Source organism: Ranitomeya variabilis, chromosome 1 (genome assembly GCF_051348905.1).
Source record: "Ranitomeya variabilis isolate aRanVar5 chromosome 1, aRanVar5.hap1, whole genome shotgun sequence".
Classification (NCBI taxonomy): domain Eukaryota; kingdom Metazoa; phylum Chordata; class Amphibia; order Anura; family Dendrobatidae; genus Ranitomeya; species Ranitomeya variabilis.
Window position 1 is genome coordinate 30,512,131 of NC_135232.1, and position 20,548 is coordinate 30,532,678.

At 49.7% G+C, this 20,548-nt stretch overlaps 1 protein-coding gene across 2 annotated transcripts in view; it reads left to right on the plus strand.

Moving 5' to 3' along the window:
- The first annotated feature begins 1,103 nt into the window (after window positions 1–1,103).
- AGXT2 (alanine--glyoxylate aminotransferase 2) overlaps window positions 1,104–20,548 on the plus strand; it is a 47,124-nt gene continuing 27,679 nt past the window's right edge. The window contains exon 1 of one of the 2 annotated variants that reach the window (XM_077281779.1): window positions 1,104–1,217. In XM_077281779.1, coding sequence (XP_077137894.1) covers window positions 1,160–1,217 — 58 coding nt within the window. In that variant the 5' untranslated portion in view covers window positions 1,104–1,159. The remainder of the gene's footprint in view (window positions 1,218–20,548) is intronic. The other variant, XM_077281782.1, reaches the window with a different exon arrangement.

Genomic DNA, 20,548 nt, shown 5'->3' on the forward strand with positions numbered 1-20,548 from the left:
AGTATACAGCACTGCCCACACAGTAGTTTACAGCACTGCCCACAGTAGTATACAGCACTGCCCACACAGTAGTATACAGCACTGCCCACACAGTAGTATACAGCACTGCCCACAGTAGTATACAGCACAGCCCACAGTAGTATACAGCACTGCCCACACAGTAGTATACAGCACTGCCCACACAGTAGTTTACAGCACTGCCCACACAGTAGTTTACAGCACTGCCCACAGTAGTATACAGCACTGCCCACACAGTAGTATACAGCACTGCCCACATAGTAGTATACAGCACAGCCCACATCCCCCCTGCCTCTCTCCTCCCGAGAATGGCCGCACAGTCCAGTAAAAAAAAACAACAAGCTCCTTACCTCTCCCCGAGCCCGCTCTGCTGACGCTCTCTCCTCCATCATTGCTTTGAACTGTACCGGCACATGCCGGTATAGTTCAATGCAGCAAGGAAGTCAGTGCTGGCGGCAGGCGGCCCCCCTGCCTCACAGGGGCCCCATAGGGGCTGCATGACTTGCCGCTAGCTGGGGGCCCCTGGGGGAGCGGGGGCCCCAGGCAGCTGCCTGGTCTGCCTGCCCCTAACGCCGGCCCTGCCCTTTCTATTTGAGCTCTATTTCCAATAATTTCCGTGATTCCCCCCCCCCCCCAGACCTCCTGGGAGGGTCTTTCGGAAAAATGCTCTAGTTTCCCATTGACTTCCATTATCTCGTTACTCGAATAGAGCATTGACCTGCTCGATTGGGGAGTACCAAGCACTCCAGCATTTTAGTGCTCGCTCATCACTAAGCGATGCATCCAAACTTCCTATCTTCAATGTTTGCACATGTTAGCGCTTACAGAGGCTGCTGTATTCTGCTGTACTCTTTGGTCTGCATACTTTGCCGTTGTAGCACTTCACACTTCATTCTGGTAGGGCGACACTTTGGTTTTTTGATATATAGATCCTGTACAGTATAGTCTTGGCATGGATCATTAGGACTCAGGAATTACATATTTCCTCTTCCATGGGTGATGGCTTCTCCTAAATAAGTGTCAGACAGTGAGCCCTTCATACGGTGGGGAGGGATCTGCCTTCTCCTCCCTCATCTCCACCTCTTTCCCAATCTCAAGAGTGAAGATCTTTCTGCCTGCTGACACAACGGTCGCTGCCACCATGAGATCTCTAACTTCACGTTACTGTAAGCTCTTTGCTCCACGCCGCCTCCGCTCAGGTAAGTGACGTTGTAAGAGGATCGCCTCCGCTGCAGTGGACTGCCCTCAGTCTTCACTCGTAGGTATCTGAGAACATCAGGATCAGAAATGGTCCAAGAAGAAAAATCATCACCAGCGCCATGCTCTTAGATCAGAAGCAATCACAGATGAATGACGAGAATGAAGTTAATTCCTTGTACTTGATCATTCCTAAACGCCTCACTATGTGATCAAGTCACAGATTGGACTTTGTTGTCATTGTCCATCTGTGATTCTTCCTCATCTTCTGTTGATGGATTTTCTTCTCGGACCAATTCTAAATAATCAATTCTTGAAGTTGATGATTTGGAAGCAGGAAAAATGGGTAAAAGGACTAAATGCTGAGATTTAGATCACCAGTCAGTGCATCTGCAAAATGAACATTTTCAAATGTCTTGTGCAGTGTTCCCGGTATACGGCAGGTCTTGTGGGGTGTTCCTGGTATACGGGGGTATTGTGGGGTGTTCCTGGTATACGGGGGTATTGTGGGGTGTTCCTGGTATATGACAGATCTTGTGAAGTGTTCCTGCTACGCAGGGGGTCTTGTGGGGTGCTCCCGTTATACAGCAGGTCTTATGAGGTGTTCCCGGTGTATGGCAGGTCTTGTGTGGTGTTCCAGGTATACGTCAGGTCTTGTGAGGTGTTCCCAGTATACGTCAGGTCTTGTGGGGTGCTTGCGGTATACGGAAGGTCTTGTGGGGTGTCCGTGGTATGTGACAGGTCTTTTTGAGTGTTCACGGTATACGGCAAGTCTTGTAGGTTGTTCCAGTTATATGGCAGGTCTTGTGAGGTGTTCCCGGTATACGGCAAGTCTTGTGAGGTGTTCCCTGTATACGGCAAGTCTTGTGAGGTGTTCCCAGTATACGGCAGGTCTTGTAAGGTGTTCGCGGTATACGGCAGGTCTTGTAAGGTGTTCGCGGTATACGGCAGGTCTTGTGGGGTGTTCCCGGTATACGGCAGGTCTTGTGGGGTGTTCCCGGTATACAGCAGGTCTTGTGGGGTGTTCCCGGTATACGGCAGGTCTTGTGGGATGTTCCTGGTATACAGCAGGTCTTGTGGGGTATTCCCAGAATACGGCGGTCTTGTGTGGTGTTCCCAGTATATGGTGCTCTTGTGGGGTATTACCCGTATATAGCGGTCTTGTGGGGTGTTCTCGGTATATGGCAGTCTAGTGGGGTGTTCCCGATACATTGCGGTCTTGTGGGGTGTTCCCGGTATATGGCAGGACTTGTGGGATTTTCTTAGTAACTTCTGTAATCACATGATTTCTGTCAAAGTTTATGAATTAACAGGAAGACAGTCGGTACCTGAAACAATAAAGCTTTGAACTGATTAGCCACAAAATTGTAGAAATTTCCTTTTGTCGGTATGGACCAACATTCTGCCACCTTCTAAAGTGCTGAATTTTGGAGGGAAACATTTTTTAAATATGGGTTAGGTGATGCTTACCCCCCATCATCTTTTCCTCTCTGAAGAATTTCCAACCTCAGCCTTATGCGGACTGGTCCCCCTCTCCATGTCAATTGTCAGAAGGAGCTATTAACCTTATGGACATACCGCTGCGGGGTCCACATTGGCGAATTACGATGTAGACACAAAAACTGTCTCTTCAGCGAGGACTTGAACTCTAGCACCACGTATTCCAAGTAGCAGTTCTAAAACTCCATATCGACTCTTTAAAGAACCTGACTTAGGATAAAAGCCAAACCAGACACATGTTTTGGGGTGTTGCGCCTCATCAGTGCAAAGCAAGAGATCTGATTTGACTATATGAGATATGAGAGGCCCCTGACTGGGGTCTTGTCAATGGTTGCATTGAGAGGTTTCTGCATTAGCCTGAAATAGTAGGGTGTCATCCACGTAAAGCGCAACATTTTCTTCCAGGTTCCCACATTTAAATCTGACTATTCCAGAGCGTTTGATGATGGCCACCAGTGGTTCAATGGAGGGTCGGAAGGGCAGAGGACACAGGGGGCAACCCTGTCTGGTTCCTCTGCCCAATGCAACAGCTTACTCGGCAGCCATTAATTTGAAGCCTTACTGATCGATTTCCATATAAGTTCACCCATCGTATAAAGAAAAGTTAGATGCCTATTATGGCCTATATCCATCTCCGAAAGTGCCTACAACGGGCATGTGAGCATCAGAACTGGTCCACGAAGCAATGCAAGAAGGTTCAGAGCGGGTGCAGAGAAGAGCGACCAAGGTTATTAGAGGACTGGGGGGTCTGCAATACCAAGATAGGTTATTACACTTGGGGCTATTTAGTTTGGAAAAACGAAGACTAAGGGGTGATCTTATGTTAATGTATAAATATATGAGGGGACAGTACAAAGACCTTTCTGATGATCTTTTTAATCATAGACCTGAGACAGGGACAAGGGGGCATCCTCTACGTCTGGAGGAAAGAAGGTTTAAGCATAATAACAGACGCGGATTCTTTACTGTAAGAGCAGTGAGACTATGGAACTCTCTGCCGTATGATGTTGTAATGAGTGATTCATTACTTAAATTTAAGAGGGAACTGGATGCCTTTCTGGAAAAGTATAACGTTACAGGTTATATATACTAGATTCCTTGATAGGGCGTTGATCCAGGGAACTAGTCTGATTGCCGAATGTGGAGTCGGGAAGGAATTTTTTTCCCCAATGTGGAGCTTACTCTTTGCCACATGGTTTTTTTTTCCTTCCTCTGGATCAACATGTTAGGATAGACTATGGGTTGAACTAGATGGACTTAAAGTCTTCCTTCAACCTTAATAACTATGTAACTATGTAATTATGTTCCTGCTGTGATGAATCATGTTTTACATCATGGGGACGGCTAGGTGCATCAGTCATTTACCTGGGGAAGAGGTGACATCTGGACGAACTATGGGAAGAAGACAAGCTGGCAAAGAAAGAGTAATGGGGTGATGTCCCGCTGGCATCATGTGAATTTACCACCAACCTAAACATTGCACAGTGCCATGTCCATGGTCATGAATAATCTGAGAACCATCACCAAGAGAGAAGTGTTAAAACAGACTATATATATATACAACCCCTGGCAAAAATTATGGAATCACCGGCCTTGGAGGATGTTCATTCAGTTGTTTAATTTTATAGAAAAAGAGCAGATCACAGACATGGCACAAAACTGAAGTCATTTCAAATGGCAACTTTCTGGCTTTAAGAAACACTAAAGAAAATCGAGAACAAAAAATGTGGTAATCAGTAATGGTTACTTTTTTTTAACCAAGCATAGGGGAAAAATTATGGAATCACTCAATTCTGAGGAAAAAATGATGGAATCACCCTGTAAATTTTCAGACCCCAAAATAACACCTGCATCAAATTAGATCTGCACGTTAGTCTGCATCTAAAAAGGAGTGATCACACCTCGGAGAGCTGTTGCACCAAGTGGACTGACATGAATCATGGCTCCAACACGAGAGATGTCAATTGAAACAAAGGAGAGGATTATCAAACTTTTAAAAGAGGGTAAATCATCACGCAATGTTACAAAAGATGTTGGTTGTTCACAGGCAGCTGTGTCTAAAATCTGGACCAAATACAAACAACATGGCAAGGTTGTTAAAGGCAAACATACTGGTAGACCAAGGAAGACATCAAAGTGTGAAGACCAGAAACTTAAAGCAATATGTCTCCAAAACAGGAAATGCACAACAAAACAAATGAGGAACGACTGGGAGGAAACTGGAGTCAACGTCTGTGACCAAACTGTAAGAAACCGCCTAAAGGAAATGGGATTTACATACAGAAATGATAAACGAAAGCCATCATTAACACCTAAACAGAAAAAAACAAGGTTACAGTGGGCTAAGGAAAAGCAATCGTGGACTGTGGATGACTGGATGAAAGTCATATTCAGTGATGAATCGCGAATCTGCATTGGGCAAGGTGATGATGCTGGAACTTTTGTTTGGTGCCGCTCCAATGAGATTTATAAAGATGACTGCCTGAAGAGAACATGCAAATTTCCACCGTCATTGATGATATGGGGCTGCATGTCAGGTAAAGGCACTGGGGAGATGGCTGTCATTTCATCTTCAATAAATGCACAAGTTTATGTTGATATTTTGGACACTTTTCTTATCCCATCAATTGAAAGGATGTTTGCAGATGATGAAATCATTTTTCAAGATGATAATGCATCCTGCCATAGAGCAAAAACTGTGCAAACATTCCTTGAAAAAAGACACATAAGGTCAATGTCATGGCCTGCAAATAGTCCGGATCTCAATCCAATTGAAAATCTTTGGTGGAAGTTGAAGAAAATGGTCCATGACAAGGCTCCAACCTGCAAAGCTGATCTGGCAACAGCAATCAGAGAAAGTTGGAGCCAGAATGATGAAGAGTCCTGTGTGACCCTCATTAAGTCCAGGCCTCAGAGACTGCAAGCTGTAATAAAAGCCAGAGGTGGTGCAACAAAATACCAGTGATGTTTTGGAGTGATTTTTTTGTTTGTTTTTCACGATTCCATAATGTTTTCCTCAGAATTGAGTGAGTCCATAATTTTTCCCCTATGCTTGGTTAAGAAAAGGTAACCATTACTGACTACCACATTTTTTGTTCTTGATTTCTTTTAGTGTTTCTTAAAGCCAGAAAGTTGCCATATGAAATGACTTCTGTGCCATGTCTGTGATCTGCATTTCTTCTACAAAATTAAACAACTGAATGAAGATCCTCCAAGGCCGGTGATTCCATAACTTTTGCCAGGGGATGTATGTATGTATGTATGTATATATGTGTATATATATTATATATATATATATATATATATATATATATATATATATATATATATGCGTCTGTCAAAAGATAAATAGTAGACAGCGCTGCCAACTTCACTGGATCAAAGTGCCTTGAACGCAGTGTACTCATTGAAGCTTAGCCTCCGGATCTCAGTGTGCTCATTGAAGCTTAGCCTCCGGATCTCGGGTGCTCCTCTGAGAAAAGATTGAAATACTTCCATAAAACAAAGAAGAAATGGGCAGCACTCACCGATCCTTAAAATAGTTTATCCTTTATTCAATCACGGTATAAAACCTTCATGGCTCGGGGGTGTGAAGAAAGGAGTGTGCAAGTACTGACCACTACCGTTTCGCGCTGGTATAGTGCTTCTATGGGTCAGTCATATAGGATATATACATGTAATTTTTTTTGTAAAGCCAAACTGTGCCATGCAGTAATGGTGGCCCATGTCAGTGGCCCCCCGCCATTATGGATACACAGATATCTAGCTCCCGCATTCTCCAGGGATTCCGTTTACTTATTAACGTGTACAGTGTTTGTGGAAGGTTTACAGCAGTGAGCCGAGATTATGACCCTGGACATCTCACCCATTAAATACCAAGAAAAACATGCCTGCAGAGGGAGAAGAGCTGAAATTGTATTTTAACTCTTTGAGGCTGCAGAGTGGAGCAAGGTTATAACTTACCTGCAGCCAGATTGCAGGGCCTGGGAGGACGACAAAAATGCCCCCTGCTAAACACAGCGAGACCCCAGTATTGGAAGGTAGGGTCTCTGGTACTGATCATCTATTGAGTCCCAGAAGATTTAAGTCATGTCCACAGCCCATGTGTGATGAATCACACTAATGACTTTGGTGCAGGTCTCTAAGCTCGAACCTCACTGATTCTCTTTAAAGTCAACTATACAAGTGGCATTAAGGATCCAAATGCATTAACTTGCCAAGGAATCCAGGTGTTTCCAATGGAGAGAGGGGAACAAACCTCGGACATGCACCTCTGACCCCTCCAGATACCTCTTCCCAACAAAAACTCTATATACACCTTTAGACTTCTCTGTCCACCTCCTCCAGACTCTTGTGACCTACTCCAGACTCCTCTGTTCGCTCCAGAGGGCTCTGTTTTCATCCAGACTCCTATGTTGATACAATGGGTAGTGACTAATACAATGGTATTTAACAGGGAGAAATGCAACATTCTACATCTGGGCAAGAAAAATGAAAATGACATCTACAGAATGGGAGAAATACAACTAAACAACAGCAAGTGTGAAAAAGACTTTGTTATACTAATAGATCACAGACTGCACATGAGTCAACATTGTGATGCAGCAGCAAAAAAGGCTAACACAGTTCTGGATTGCATTGACAGAAGCATAGAGTCTACTGTATAACATGTGAAGTAATTATCCCCCTCTACTCCTCTTTGGTCAGACCTCATCTGGAATACTGTGTCCAGTTCTGGGCAACACATTTTAAAAAAGACATTGAAAAACTGGAGCAAGTTCAGAGAAGAGCGACCAGGATGGTGAGCTGACTGGAAATGAGAAACAGATCTGGGAATGTTTAGCTTGCAAAAAAGAAGACTGAGAGGAGACTTAATAGCTGTCTAAAAATATCTGAAGGGCTGTCACAGTGTAGAGGGATCATCATTATTCTAATTTGCACAAGGAAGGACTAGAAATAATGGAAGGAAACTGAAAGGGAGAAGATACAAATTAGATAGTACAAAAAAAACTTTGACAGTGAGGGTGATCAATGAGTGGAACAGGCTGCCACGAGAGGTGGAGAGTTCTCCTTCAATGGAAGTCTTCATACAGAGGCTGAACAGACATCTGTCTGGGATGGCTTAGTGAATCCTGCATTGAGCAGGGGGTTGGACACAATGACCCTGAAGGTTCCTTCTAACTCTAACTTTCTATGACTCTTTGCCAGTAGCGTAGCTACCGGGGGGCAGAGGGTGTGGTGGCCCCGGGCCCGGTGCTCAGAGGGGGCCCACCTGTAGCTATGCTACTGTAACTGTATCAGCGCACGCAGCAGGCGGGGGGGCCGGTGACAGCAGTGGGACCCCTGCCTGTCATCGCAGGGTCAGCTGTACTGGCATTTAGCCGATAAAGCTGACCGCATTGATGAGGGAAGGAGCGCTGCGCTCCTTCCCCCATCATCGTCAGCTCCTTCCCCCAGCGTCAGCGACACTGACAGGGGGCGCGATTAGTCACTGGCTGGCGCTGAGATGAGCGGGAGCTCAGAGTAGTGCAGGAACCAGGAAGAAGAGAGGTGAGTATTTATTTATTTTTTAAGGGGTGCTGCCTTATAGTACAGAATCTGCCTATGGAGGGGGTCTGCCTAATACTACAGGGTCTGCCTATAGGGGGGTCTGCCTAATACTACAGGGTCTGCCTATGGGGGGGTTTGCCTAATACTACAGGGTCTGCCTATGAGGGGGGTCTGCCTAATACTACAGGGTCAGCCTATGGGGGGTCTGCCTAATACTACAGGGTCTGCCTATGGGGGGGTCTGCCTAATACTACAGGGTCTGCCTAATACTACAGGGTCTGCCTATGGGGGGACTGCCTAATACTACAGGGTCTGCCTATGGGGGGTCTGCCTTATACTACAGGGTCTGCCTTATACTACAGGGTCTGCCTATGGGGGGTCTGCCTAATGCTACAGGGTCTGCCTATGGGGGGTCTGCCTTATACTACAGGGTCTTCCTATGGGGGTCTGCCTAATACTACAGGGTCTGCCTAATGCTATAGGGTCTGCCTATGGGGGGTCTGCCTTATACTACAGGGTCTGCCTATGGGGGTCAGCCTTATACTACAGGGTCTGCCTATGGGGTGCTGCCTTATACTACAGGGTCTGCCTATGGAGGTGCTGCCTTATACTACAGGGTCTCCCTATGGAGGTGCTGCCTTATACTACAGGGTCTCCCTATAGGGGTGCTGCCTTATACTACAGGGTCTGCCTATGGGGGCTGCCTTATAGTACAGGGTCTGCCTATAGGGGTGCTATTATACTACAGGGTCTGCCTGCGGGTGCTACCTTATACTACAGGGTCTGCCTATGGGGTGCTGCCTTATACTACAGAGTCTTCCTATGGGTGCTGCGTTGTGCTATAGAGTCTGCCTATGGGGGGTGCATTATACAATATAGAGAGGGCCTAAGGGGGGTGCATTATACTATATTGAGGACTATCTGGTGCATTATACTATATGGAGGCTATCTAGAGGGGCATCATACAGTGTGGGGATTACAGTGTTGGAGCCATCAGTTTGGAGGCTACTAAGGGGGCATTATACTGTGTATAAGAGAGCATCATGCTGTGTATAGGGGAGCTGTAAAGGGGGGAGACTCAGGACTTTATTAAATGTAAAGTGGACACTTATTGTTATAGGGGAACTCAGGTTACTATGACTATCAAAGGGGCACACAGGACAAGATTACTTTCTAGGGGGCAAAATATGGGTACTGTTTTCTAGGGCACTTGCACCTGGCATTGCTATATTATAGAGGGGTGCCTTAGAATTTAGAGGGCACACAGAACCACACAGCAGGGGCAGTAATAGGGACACATACGCAGCAGAGGCTCAGTATTGGGGTTTCAGGTGCAGTAATAGGGACACATACGGCAGCAGCGGCTCAGTATTGGGGTATCAGGTGCAGTAATAGGGACACATATGGCAGCAGCGGCTCAGTATTGGGGTTTCAGGTGCAGTAATAGGGACACATACGGCAGCAGCGGCTCAGTATTGGGGTATCAGGGGCAGTAATAGGGACACATACGGCAGCAGCGGCTCAGTATTGGGGTATCAGGGGCAGTAATAGGGACACATACGGCAGCAGCGGCTCAGTATTGGGGTATCAGGGGCAGTAATAGGGACACATACGGCAGCAGCGGCTCAGTATTGGGATATCAGGGGCAGTAATAGGGACACATACGGCAACAGCGGCTCAGTATTGGGGTATCAGGTGCAGTAATAGGGACACATACGGCAGCAGCGGCTCAGTATTGGGGTATCAGGGGCAGTAATAGGGACACATACGGCAGCAGCGGCTCAGTATTGGGGTATCAGGTGCAGTAATAGGGACACATATGGCAGCAGCGGCTCAGTATTGGGGTATCAGGTGCAGTAATAGGGACACATACGGCAGCAGCGGCTCAGTATTGGGGTATCAGGGGCAGTAATAGGGACACATACGGCAGCAGCGGCTCAGTATTGGGGTATCAGGTGCAGTAATAGGGACACATATGGCAGCAGCGGCTCAGTATTGGGGTATCAGGTGCAGTAATAGGGACACATACGGCAGCAGCACCTCAGTATTGGGGTATCAGGTGCAGTAATAGGGTCACATATGGCAGCAGCACCTCAGTATTGGGGTATCAGGTACAGTAATAGGGACACATACGGCAGCAGCGGCTCAGTATTGGGGTATCAGGTGCAGTAATAGGGACACATACGGCAGAGGCTCAGTATTGAGGTATCAGGGGCAGTAATAGGGACACATACGGCAGCAGCGGCTCAGTATTGGGGTATCAGGTGTAGTAATAGGGACACATACAGCAGCAGCGGCTCAGTATTGGGATATCAGGAGCAGTAATAGGGACACATACGGCAGCAGCGGCTCATTATTTGGGGTATGAGGTTCAGTAATAGGGACACATTCGGCAGCAGCGGCTCAGTATTGGGGTATCAGGTGCAGTAATAGGGACACATACGGCAGCAGCGGCTCAGTATTGGGGTATCTGAGGCAATAATAGGGACACATACGGCAGCAGCGACTCAGTATTGGGGTATCAGGTGCAGTAATAGGGACACATACGGCAGCAGAGGCTCAGTATTGGGGTATCAGGTACAGTAATAGGGACACATACGGCAGCAGCGACTCAGTATTGGGGTATCAGGTGCAGTAATAGGGACACATACGGCAACAGCGGCTCAGTATTGGGGTATCAGGGGCAGTAATAGGGACACATACGGCAACAGCGGCTCAGTATTGGGGTATCAGGGGCAGTAATAGGGACACATACGGCAGCAGCGGCTCAGTATTGGGGTATCAGGAGCAGTAATAGGGACACATACGGCAGCAGCGGCTCAGTATTGGGGTATCAGGAGCAGTAATAGGGACACATACGGCAGCAGTGGCTCAGTATTGGGGTATCAGGTGTAGTAATAGGGACACATATGGCAGCAGAGGCTCATTATTGGGGTATCAGGTGCAGTAATAGGGACACATACGGCAGCAGCGGCTCAGTATTGGGGTATCAGGGGCAGTAATATGGACACATACGGAAGCAGCGGCTCAGTGTTGGGGTATCAGGGGCAGTAATAGGGACACATACGGCAGAGGCTCAGTATTGGGGTATTAGGTGCAGTAATAGGGACACATACGGCAGCAGCGGCTCAGTATTGTGGTATCAGGTGCAGTAATAGGGACACATATGGCAGCAGCGGCTCAGTATTGTGGTATTAGGTGCAGTAATAGGGACACATACGGCAGCAGCGGCTCAGTATTGGGGTATCAGGTGCAGTAATAGGGACACATACGGCAGCAGTGGCTCAGTATTGGGGTATCAGGTGCAGTAATAAGGACACATATGGCAGCAGCGGCTCAGTATTGGGGTATCAGGTGCAGTAATAGGGTCACATACGGCAGAGGCTCAGTATTGGGGTATTAGGTGCAGTAATAGGGACACATACGGCAGCGGCTCAGTATTGGGGTATCAGGTGCAGTAATAGGGACACATACGGCAGCAGTGGCTCAGTATTGGGGTATCAGGTGCAGTAATAAGGACACATATGGCAGCAGCGGCTCAGTATTGGGGTATCAGGTGCAGTAATAAGGACACATATGGCAGCAGCGGCTCAGTATTGGGGTATCAGGTGCAGTAATAGGGTCACATACGGCAGCAGCGGCTCAGTATTGGGGTATCAGGTGGAGTAATAGGGTCACATACGGCAGCAGCGGCTCAGTATTGGGGTATCAGGTGCAGTAATAAGGACACATACGGCAGCAGCGGCTCAGTATTGGGGTATCAGGTGCAGTAATAGGGTCACATACGGCAGCAGCGGCTCAGTATTGGGGTATCAGGTGCAGTAATAGGGACACATACGGCAGCAGAGGCTCAGTATTGGGGTATCAGGTGCAGTAATAGGGACACATACGGCAGCAGCGGCTCAGTATTGGGGTATCAGGTGCAGTAATAGGGTCACATACGGCAGAGGCTCAGTATTGGGGTATCAGGGGCAGTAATAAGGACACATATGGCAGCAGCGGCTCAGTATTGGGGTATCAGGTGCAGTAATAAGGACACATATGGCAGCAGCGGCTCAGTATTGGGGTATCAGGTGCAGTAATAGGGACACATACGGCAGCAGCGGCTCAGTATTGGGGTATTAGGTGCAGTAATAGGGACACATACGGCAGCAGCGGCTCAGTATTGGGGTATCAGGTGCAGTAATAGGGTCACATACGGCAGCAGCGGCTCAGTATTGGGGTATCAGGTGCAGTAATAAGGACACATATGGCAGCAGCGGCTCAGTATTGGGGTATCAGGTGCAGTAATAAGGACAAATATGGCAGCAGCGGCTCAGTATTGGGGTATCAGGTGCAGTAATAGGGACACATACGGCAGCAGCGGCTCAGTATTGGGGTATCAGGTGCAGTAATAGGGACACATACGGCAGCAGAGGCTCAGTATTGGGGTATCAGGGGCAGTAATAGGGACACATACGGCAGCAGCGGCTCAGTATTGGGGTATCAGGTGCAGTAATAGGGACACATACGGCAGCAGCGGCTCAGTATTGGGGTATCAGGTGCAGTAATAGGGACACATACGGCAGCAGAGGCTCAGTATTGGGGTATCAGGGGCAGTAATAGGGACACATACGGCAGCAGCGGCTCAGTATTGGGGTATCAGGTGCAGTAATTGGGACACATACGGCAGCAGCGGCTCAGTGTTGGGGTATCAGGGGCAGTAATAGGGACACATACGGCAGAGGCTCAGTATTGGGGTATTAGGTGCAGTAATAGGGACACATACGGCAGCAGCGGCTCAGTATTGGGGTATCAGGGGCAGTAATAGGGACACATACGGCAGCAGCGGCTCAGTATTGGGGTATCAGGTGCAGTAATAGGGACACATACGGCAGCAGAGGCTCAGTATTGGGGTATCAGGGGCAGTAATAGGGACACGTACGGCAGCAGCGGCTCAGTATTGGGGTATCAGGTGCAGTAATAGGGACACATATGGCAGCAGTGGCTCAGTATTGGGGTATCAGGTGCAGTAATAGGGACACATACGGCAGCAGAGGCTCAGTATTGGGGTATCAGGGGCAGTAATAGGGACACATACGGCAGCAGCGGCTCAGTATTGGGGTATCAGGTGCAGTAATAGGGACACATATGGCAGCAGTGGCTCAGTATTGGGGTATCAGGTGCAGTAATAGGGACACATATGGCAGCAGAGGCTCAGTATTGGGGTATCAGGGGCAGTAATAGGGACACATACGGCAGCAGCGGCTCAGTATTGGGGTATCAGGTGCAGTAATAGGGACACATGTGCAGCGCCCCAGAGTCCTGGTCGTTGCAGTACTGTGGCTCCGCCACTATGGGGAGCTATGGTACGTCTGATTGCACTAAGGGAGTTTCTCTGACCAGGTAACACCTCACTACACTTCACACTCCGGCCACCAGGGGGGGGTGGTCCTATCTAGTAGGCCACTCCTCACACTCTGGTAAAACTGGGGGTTGGGACAGGAAGACAGGGAGAAGTAGCTGGGAAGAGCTAGTGAGAGGACCTGTCAGGGATGGGATCCTGGCAGACTCCTCAGAGCAGAACTAACCAGTGCACAACGGGAATACAGTAAAGAGGAATTGGGACCAGAAGGAGTCGTGCTGTTAGACCGAGGCAACATCCTTCTGAGGCGCAAACAGTCGGTGGCCGGAACGCCGAGCAAGTAAGAGACTTTAAGTACACTGCAAACCACGGCCGGACAGCTAATTATAGGTTGGCTGTCTCATTTAACACCTAAGCAGACAACGGAGGCAGCTGTGGGAGAGGGGCGACTCTAGGGTCCCGGAAGAACTCCAGGCCTACCCCGTCATACGGGTGCGTCCTACCATATCACCTGGAGGACGGAGAGAACGAACAGTAGAGACAGACAGAAACAGTTGTGAGGACTATCCCGGGAGCTCAGCAAGGAAGAACTACAACACTCAGCGCTAGAAGGTAGACACTGATTCCCACCTGTAAAGAGAACCCCTGATGTGCCTTTGGACCGGCCGGTCTTTGACAACCCAGTTAACAGCGCTCTGGACTGAGGTCTCCAAAACCTTCAGTAAAGAGGTAAAGAGACTGCAACCTGGTGTCCTCATTATTTATCGCGACCTGCACCCCACAACTGCACCATTATCATCATTTATTGCACTGGACGTTCCCCCACTGACAGACAGGGCCACGGACCGGGTCTAGCCACCGTGACAACCCCAGAACTGAGACTCAGAGGCCCGGCTCCGGGTTCCCCTCGGCCCTGCGGCGGTGTGGGGGCGCTCCAAACTTGGCGTCACGAACAGGATCTACTTAAGCCTGAAGAATCAGGTCATGTGTGCCTTGGAACTGTGATTTGTTGTGCTTGGACTGTGTATTGCCATTTACCGCCAAAAAAAAAGTCGCCATTGCCGCGCACGGAGGGAGGAGCCTTAGCTACGTGGGCGGAATCAGCCAAAAGAAGCTCGGAACGGAAAGCGCGGTAAGGCGCCAATCCCGGAAGAGGAACCCCGACCTCCAGCAGGTTAGTGGGAGGAAGGGACAGCCATGTCTGAGTCGGGAGGAGAGGAGGTGGTGGTCGCAGCCGCAGACGCAGGGGCAGCTCCGGCCCCCGCAGCGGACGAAGCCGCGGCCCTAATACCACCACCGGTAGCCGCAGAACCCGCTGTTCCCCCCAGCCAGCCGGACGCTGCCGCTAACACAAAAGCCATAATGCCCTTCTCTATGCCGTACCTGCCTGGAGCGGCCTGGCTTCCGCGATACTCTGGGGAGTCGCATACATTCACTGACTTTAAGGAAGGGCTCTGCAGCCTGCTCGAGTTCTATCCCCTGACAGAGCCTCAGAAGGTTCATATGATAACCGGCCAACTCTTTGGGGCGGCTCTGAGAGAATTGAAGTCCTGGCCCGCCGAGGATAAGGGAACTGCGTAATAGATTTTTGCAAAGCTTAAAGCCACCTTCGATACTCGCACTGCTACAGAAATTAAACTGACTTTCTATGGATGCAAACAGAGACCGCAGGATAGCTTACGGGACTATGCCCTTAATCTCCAGGAGGCGATGCGGGCCATTAAGCAGAGTGACCCCGGCAGCATGCAGGATGAGGATAAACTTCTGAAGGAACGGTTCATTGAGGGGCTCCTGTGCAGTCACCAGCGGGGCCAATTGCACTTCCTGGCCATGCAAAATCCAGACTTGACTTTTGCGCAATTCAAAGATAAAGCTATCCAGGCATTGCAGGAGCGCCAGCCCAGCCGCACAATACCACCCAGGCGCCCCGCTCTCACATACCACCAGGAGGTGGCATCGGACACCCCAGTTGCCACGGAGGCCGACGCCCAGAGCTTCGAGGACGACTCCCCTGCAGGACTCCGTCTCCAGATGCAAGAGCTAACCAAGAGCGTTGCTGCCCTGGCCCGGACGGTGCAGTCCCTACAGGAGGCCCCCAAAGAGAAGATCCAGTTGGCTTCCAGCCCGGAGGATGTCCCTTGGATGCGACAGAGGAGGACTCCGCCGACCAGGAGCCGGCCCGACGATCGCTTCCACCAGGATGGACGACCCATCTGCCGCCGCTGTCACCAGGTGGGCCACCTTGCAAGGTACTGTCCTTTAAACGAGCAACCCCTGGGGCAAAGGGCCAACCCCCAGGAGTAGGACGATCCGGCCCGCAGCATTGGAGAACCAAGTACATTGGAGGACGGCCAGTTCTCCCTGTAGTGGTTGATGGGATCCCCTTGAACGCTTTGCTGGACACTGGTTCTCAGGTGACGACTATACCTTACGTGCTTTACAAACGGTATTGGGAGGACACTGATATTACCCGTGGCCCCGACGATGATTTCACCATAATTGCCAGTAATGGTCAGCCGTTGCCACAAGTGGGGTATAAGGAGGTCACCATCAAGGTGGGACGGGTGAAATTGAAAGCCCAAGGGATTGTGATTGTTGATATTGATCGTCGAGAATGTAATCCCATGATGACTCTTGGTACTAATGTTATAGAAAATTGTCTTGCAGAAGTTATTGTTTTGTTGCAACAGGTGGCAGAAACCGCTGGCCACAGTGAGCAACGTGCCCTGCAGAAGGAAATCAGAGCTCTGATGCAGAGACAGCAGGTAGAGCTGACTGGTGGTGAGATTGGTCGTGTCACTGTGAGTGATTCAAACCCCATCGCGATACCCCCCAGGAGTGAGATGTTAATATGGTGTCGGGCAGCCATAGGCCTCAGGGGTAAGGACTACCAGGCCTTGGTAGAACCCGTATATTCAGACAATAGGCCTACTGTTCTGACAGCCCGGGGGGTGGTCGACGTCCGCCAGGGGAGAGTGCCCGTACGTGTCCTCAATTGTGGGGAGGAAGAGGTTCACCTCACCAAGTATACCACACTCGCCAAACTGTTCACTGTCAATAATAATGTGATACAGACACCTGAACCCTTGGTCCCGTCAAACGTGGCGGAGAACAAAGGTTCTGCAGAGCCCTCGAAAGACTGGTGTCGGGAATTGCATGTGGGCACTGACTCTACCCCATCCCATCAAAAACAGGGGGCTTACAGGGTGGTACACGAGTATGAGCAGGTATTCAGCAAACACCCCTTAGATTTTGGGCAGGTGAAAGGGATCCAACATCACATCCCCACGGGAGATCACCGACCCATAAAAGAGAGATATCGCCCTGTACCCCCAGCTCATTACCAGTGTGCCAAGGACATGTTGCGGGAAATGAAAGAGGCTGGGGTGGTGAGAGACAGCTATAGCCCCTGGGCAGCTCCGTTAGTCCTTGTTAAAAAGAAAGATGGTACAATGAGGATGTGTGTTGATTACAGGCAATTGAATCGCATTACACATAAGGACGCATACCCACTGCCCAGGATAGAGGAGTCTCTGGCTGCCTTAAAATCTGCTAACTACTTCTCTACCTTAGATCTCACCAGTGGGTACTGGCAGGTTCCTGTAGCGGAGGCAGGCAAAGAGAAGACGGCCTTCACGACGCCAATGGGTCTCTGCGAGTTCAACTACATGCCCTTCGGATTGTGCAATGCTCCCGGGTCGTTCCAGAGGATGATGGAGTGCTGCTTGGGGCACATGAACTTTTAAACCGTGCTGCTGTATTTGGATGATGTCATTGTCTTCTCTAAGACCTACGAAGACCATCTGAAGCACCTGGCCGAGGTGTTTGAAGCCCTATCCAACTTTGGCTTAAAGGTGAAACCGTCCAAGTGTCATCTGCTGAAACCTAAAGTGCAGTACCTGGGCCATGTGGTGAGCGCTGAAGGAGTGGCCCCAGACCCCGACAAGGTCACAGTGATCAAGGACTGGCCAAAGCCCAGTGACCTCCACGAAGTCCGGCAGTTTCTCGGGCTGGTAGGCTATTACCGGAGGTTCATTAAGGACTTCACCAAGAAGGCCGCACCCTTGCAAAACCTGTTGGTGGGCCAACCAAAGAAGACCAAGGGGAGGAACACCCCCTTTGACTGGAACGAAGAGCTGGAGGAATCCTTCACCTGTTTGAAGTCGGCACTGACGGGAGAAGAGGTACTGGCTTACCCCGAATACGACCAACCGTTTGTGCTGTACACAGATGCCAGCAATGTGGGATTAGGAGCCGTGCTGTCCCAGGTCCAGAAAGGCAAAGAGAGGGTGATCGCTTACGCCAGCCGGAAACTTCGTCCCACGGAAAGGAACCCTGACAACTACAGTTCCTTTAAGCTGGAATTCCTTGCCATTGTCTGGGCAGTGACAGAGAGGTTCAAACACTACCTGGCCTCTGCGAAATTCACCGTCTTCACGGACAACAATCCACTAACGCATCTGGATACTGCCAAACTAGGGGCCTTGGAGCAGCGGTGGATGGCCCGGCTATCCAACTACAATTTCACCATCAAGTACCGGGCAGGACACAAGAATGCCAATGCCGATGCCTTGTCCCGAATGCCCAATTTGCCAGAAGCGGAAGAAGACCCGGAGGCACTTGAAGAGGTGGAGCTGCCTGCATTCCATCGCCCCAAAGCCACCCAAAACTCTCATCAGGTGAAGAATAGGCACAAGAACCAACCGGATGCCACGCTGAATCCCCTGCCCCATCACGGATGGGCAGAAACTCAGGATAGTGACCCCGCGGTCCGTCAGGTGAAGGAGCTCTTGACGCAGGCAGGGTTGCACCCTGGCCCAGATGACCCACAAGAAACCCAGCAGCTGTGGAAGGGGAGAAGCAAACTGTTTATCCATGATGGCAAGCTGTGCAGGAGGAGCATTGACCCACGTACTCATGAATTGGTGTGGCAGATAGTGGTGCCCAGGCGAGATGCGCCCATGGTTCTGGGAGCCTACCATGATGGAGCCGGACACTTCGGATGGAGGAAGCTAGAGAAGCTGCTCCGAGGGAGGTTCTATTGGATTGGCATGAAGAGAACCATTGAGAAGTGGTGTCGGGAGTGTGGTCCATGTAGTCTGCGCAGGAAGGACCGTGACAGTCAACGGGCTCCCCTGCGGCCTATCATCACCAAAAGGCCGCTCGAACTGGTCGCGCTGGATCATGTGAAGCTGACACCTAGCCGGTCGGGCTATATCTACGCCCTTACCATCGTGGACCACTACTCCAGGTTTTTGGTGGTTGTGCCTGTCAAGGATCTAACGGCCAGGACTGCCGCCAGGGCCTTCCAGCAGCACTTTTGTAGGCCCCATGGCTACCCAGAGAAGGTACTGACCGATCAGGGACCTGCATTCGAAGCGGAAGTGTTCCAAGAATTCTGCCAACTGTACGGGTGTAAGAAGATCAGAACCACACCGTACCATCCTCAAACCAACGGGATGTGCGAGAAGATGAACCAAGTGGTAATTGATTTATTGAAGACCTTACCCGTGGAGGAACGGAACCTGTGGCCGACAAAGTTGCCTGACTTGGTGGATATGTACAATCACATCCCAGTAAGTTCCACCAACTGTACTCCAGGGTACCTGATGCGAGGAAGATCTAGTCGGTTACCCGTTGATCTGGACATGGGGGTCCTAGTACCCGAAGATACCTCGCCGGATGCAGATTGGGATGCAGAAAGGCAGCGAAGGTACCGCGAAGTACAGGAGTGTGTAGAGAGAAGTCTTGCCCAGGCTAGGCAGAAGCAAGAAAGGGACTACAACCAACACGCTCCTGCGATTCCCCTGTCACCTGGTGAGCAAGTACTTAAACGAAAGAGGAGATTACACAAGCTCGATGACCAATGGGAAGCGGAACCGTATACCATCCTGCCATCCAACTTCGACAACACAAAGGTCTGTCTCATCAGCAAGGACAGAGGGGAGACCTCGACAGCGGTATCCAGGGATCACCTTAAGGTCTGCCCTGATAAGTTGAAAGAGAGGGGCACGGCCCCAGAAATCTCCCCGCCAGTGGAAAAGGAGAAGATGTTCCATACCATCCTTGGTGACTTTCCTCAATCCTGGACTCAGATAAACCAAGCCATCGTGGTGCCTGTTCTAATGTTTCAACAGCCGGACCCACCAGAACCAATGGTGGTACCAGATCATCTGGCCCCGCTACCTCAACAAGCCTTACCTGATGAAACCATGCCAACCGTTGAACTGGCAAATCCTCCCTCTGCTGTCAGTGAATCTGCTGTACCCACTGTTGATAGCAGCAGCTCTGAGAGCCCTAACCTGCCAGTGCTACCCAGACTCACTAGAAGTGTAGCTAGAAGACAGTGCACTACACCAGCGGTAGCAAGCATAGCGGGCCCTGTTAGGCCAATAGCAACCCCTGCGCTGCGGAGGTCCACACGCAGCACTCAAAATCAAACTCCCCTCCGCTACAAAACTTGGAGGTATTAATAAGGGCTGCTATTTAATTGAAAATGTTTGTATGCATATCTTTTTGTTACAGGTTTTTAAATGGACAATAGACTAATGGACGGTGAATTGCTCAAAAACTTTCAAAAAGGGGGACCCCTTTGTTTACCCGGGGTCCCCGCTGTTTCAACCACTGAACTGAGAGTCATAAACTGTGCATGACCTAACTTTCGCAACGTTCAAGAGTTCTCACCTCCCATAAAGGGAAGCACTGTTATGTTTAATTGTTTATGCTATTTCAAAATGTTGTGTGTTTCCTGTTGACATGTATTGTTGTTCTTGTTTTCCCAGTCCCGGAGTACTGGATTTAACCGGGGGGGAGTGCAGCGCCCCAGAGTCCTGGTCGTTGCAGTACTGTGGCTCCGCCACTATGGGGAGCTATGGTACGTCTGATTGCACTAAGGGAGTTTCTCTGACCAGGAAACACCTCACTACACTTCACACTCCG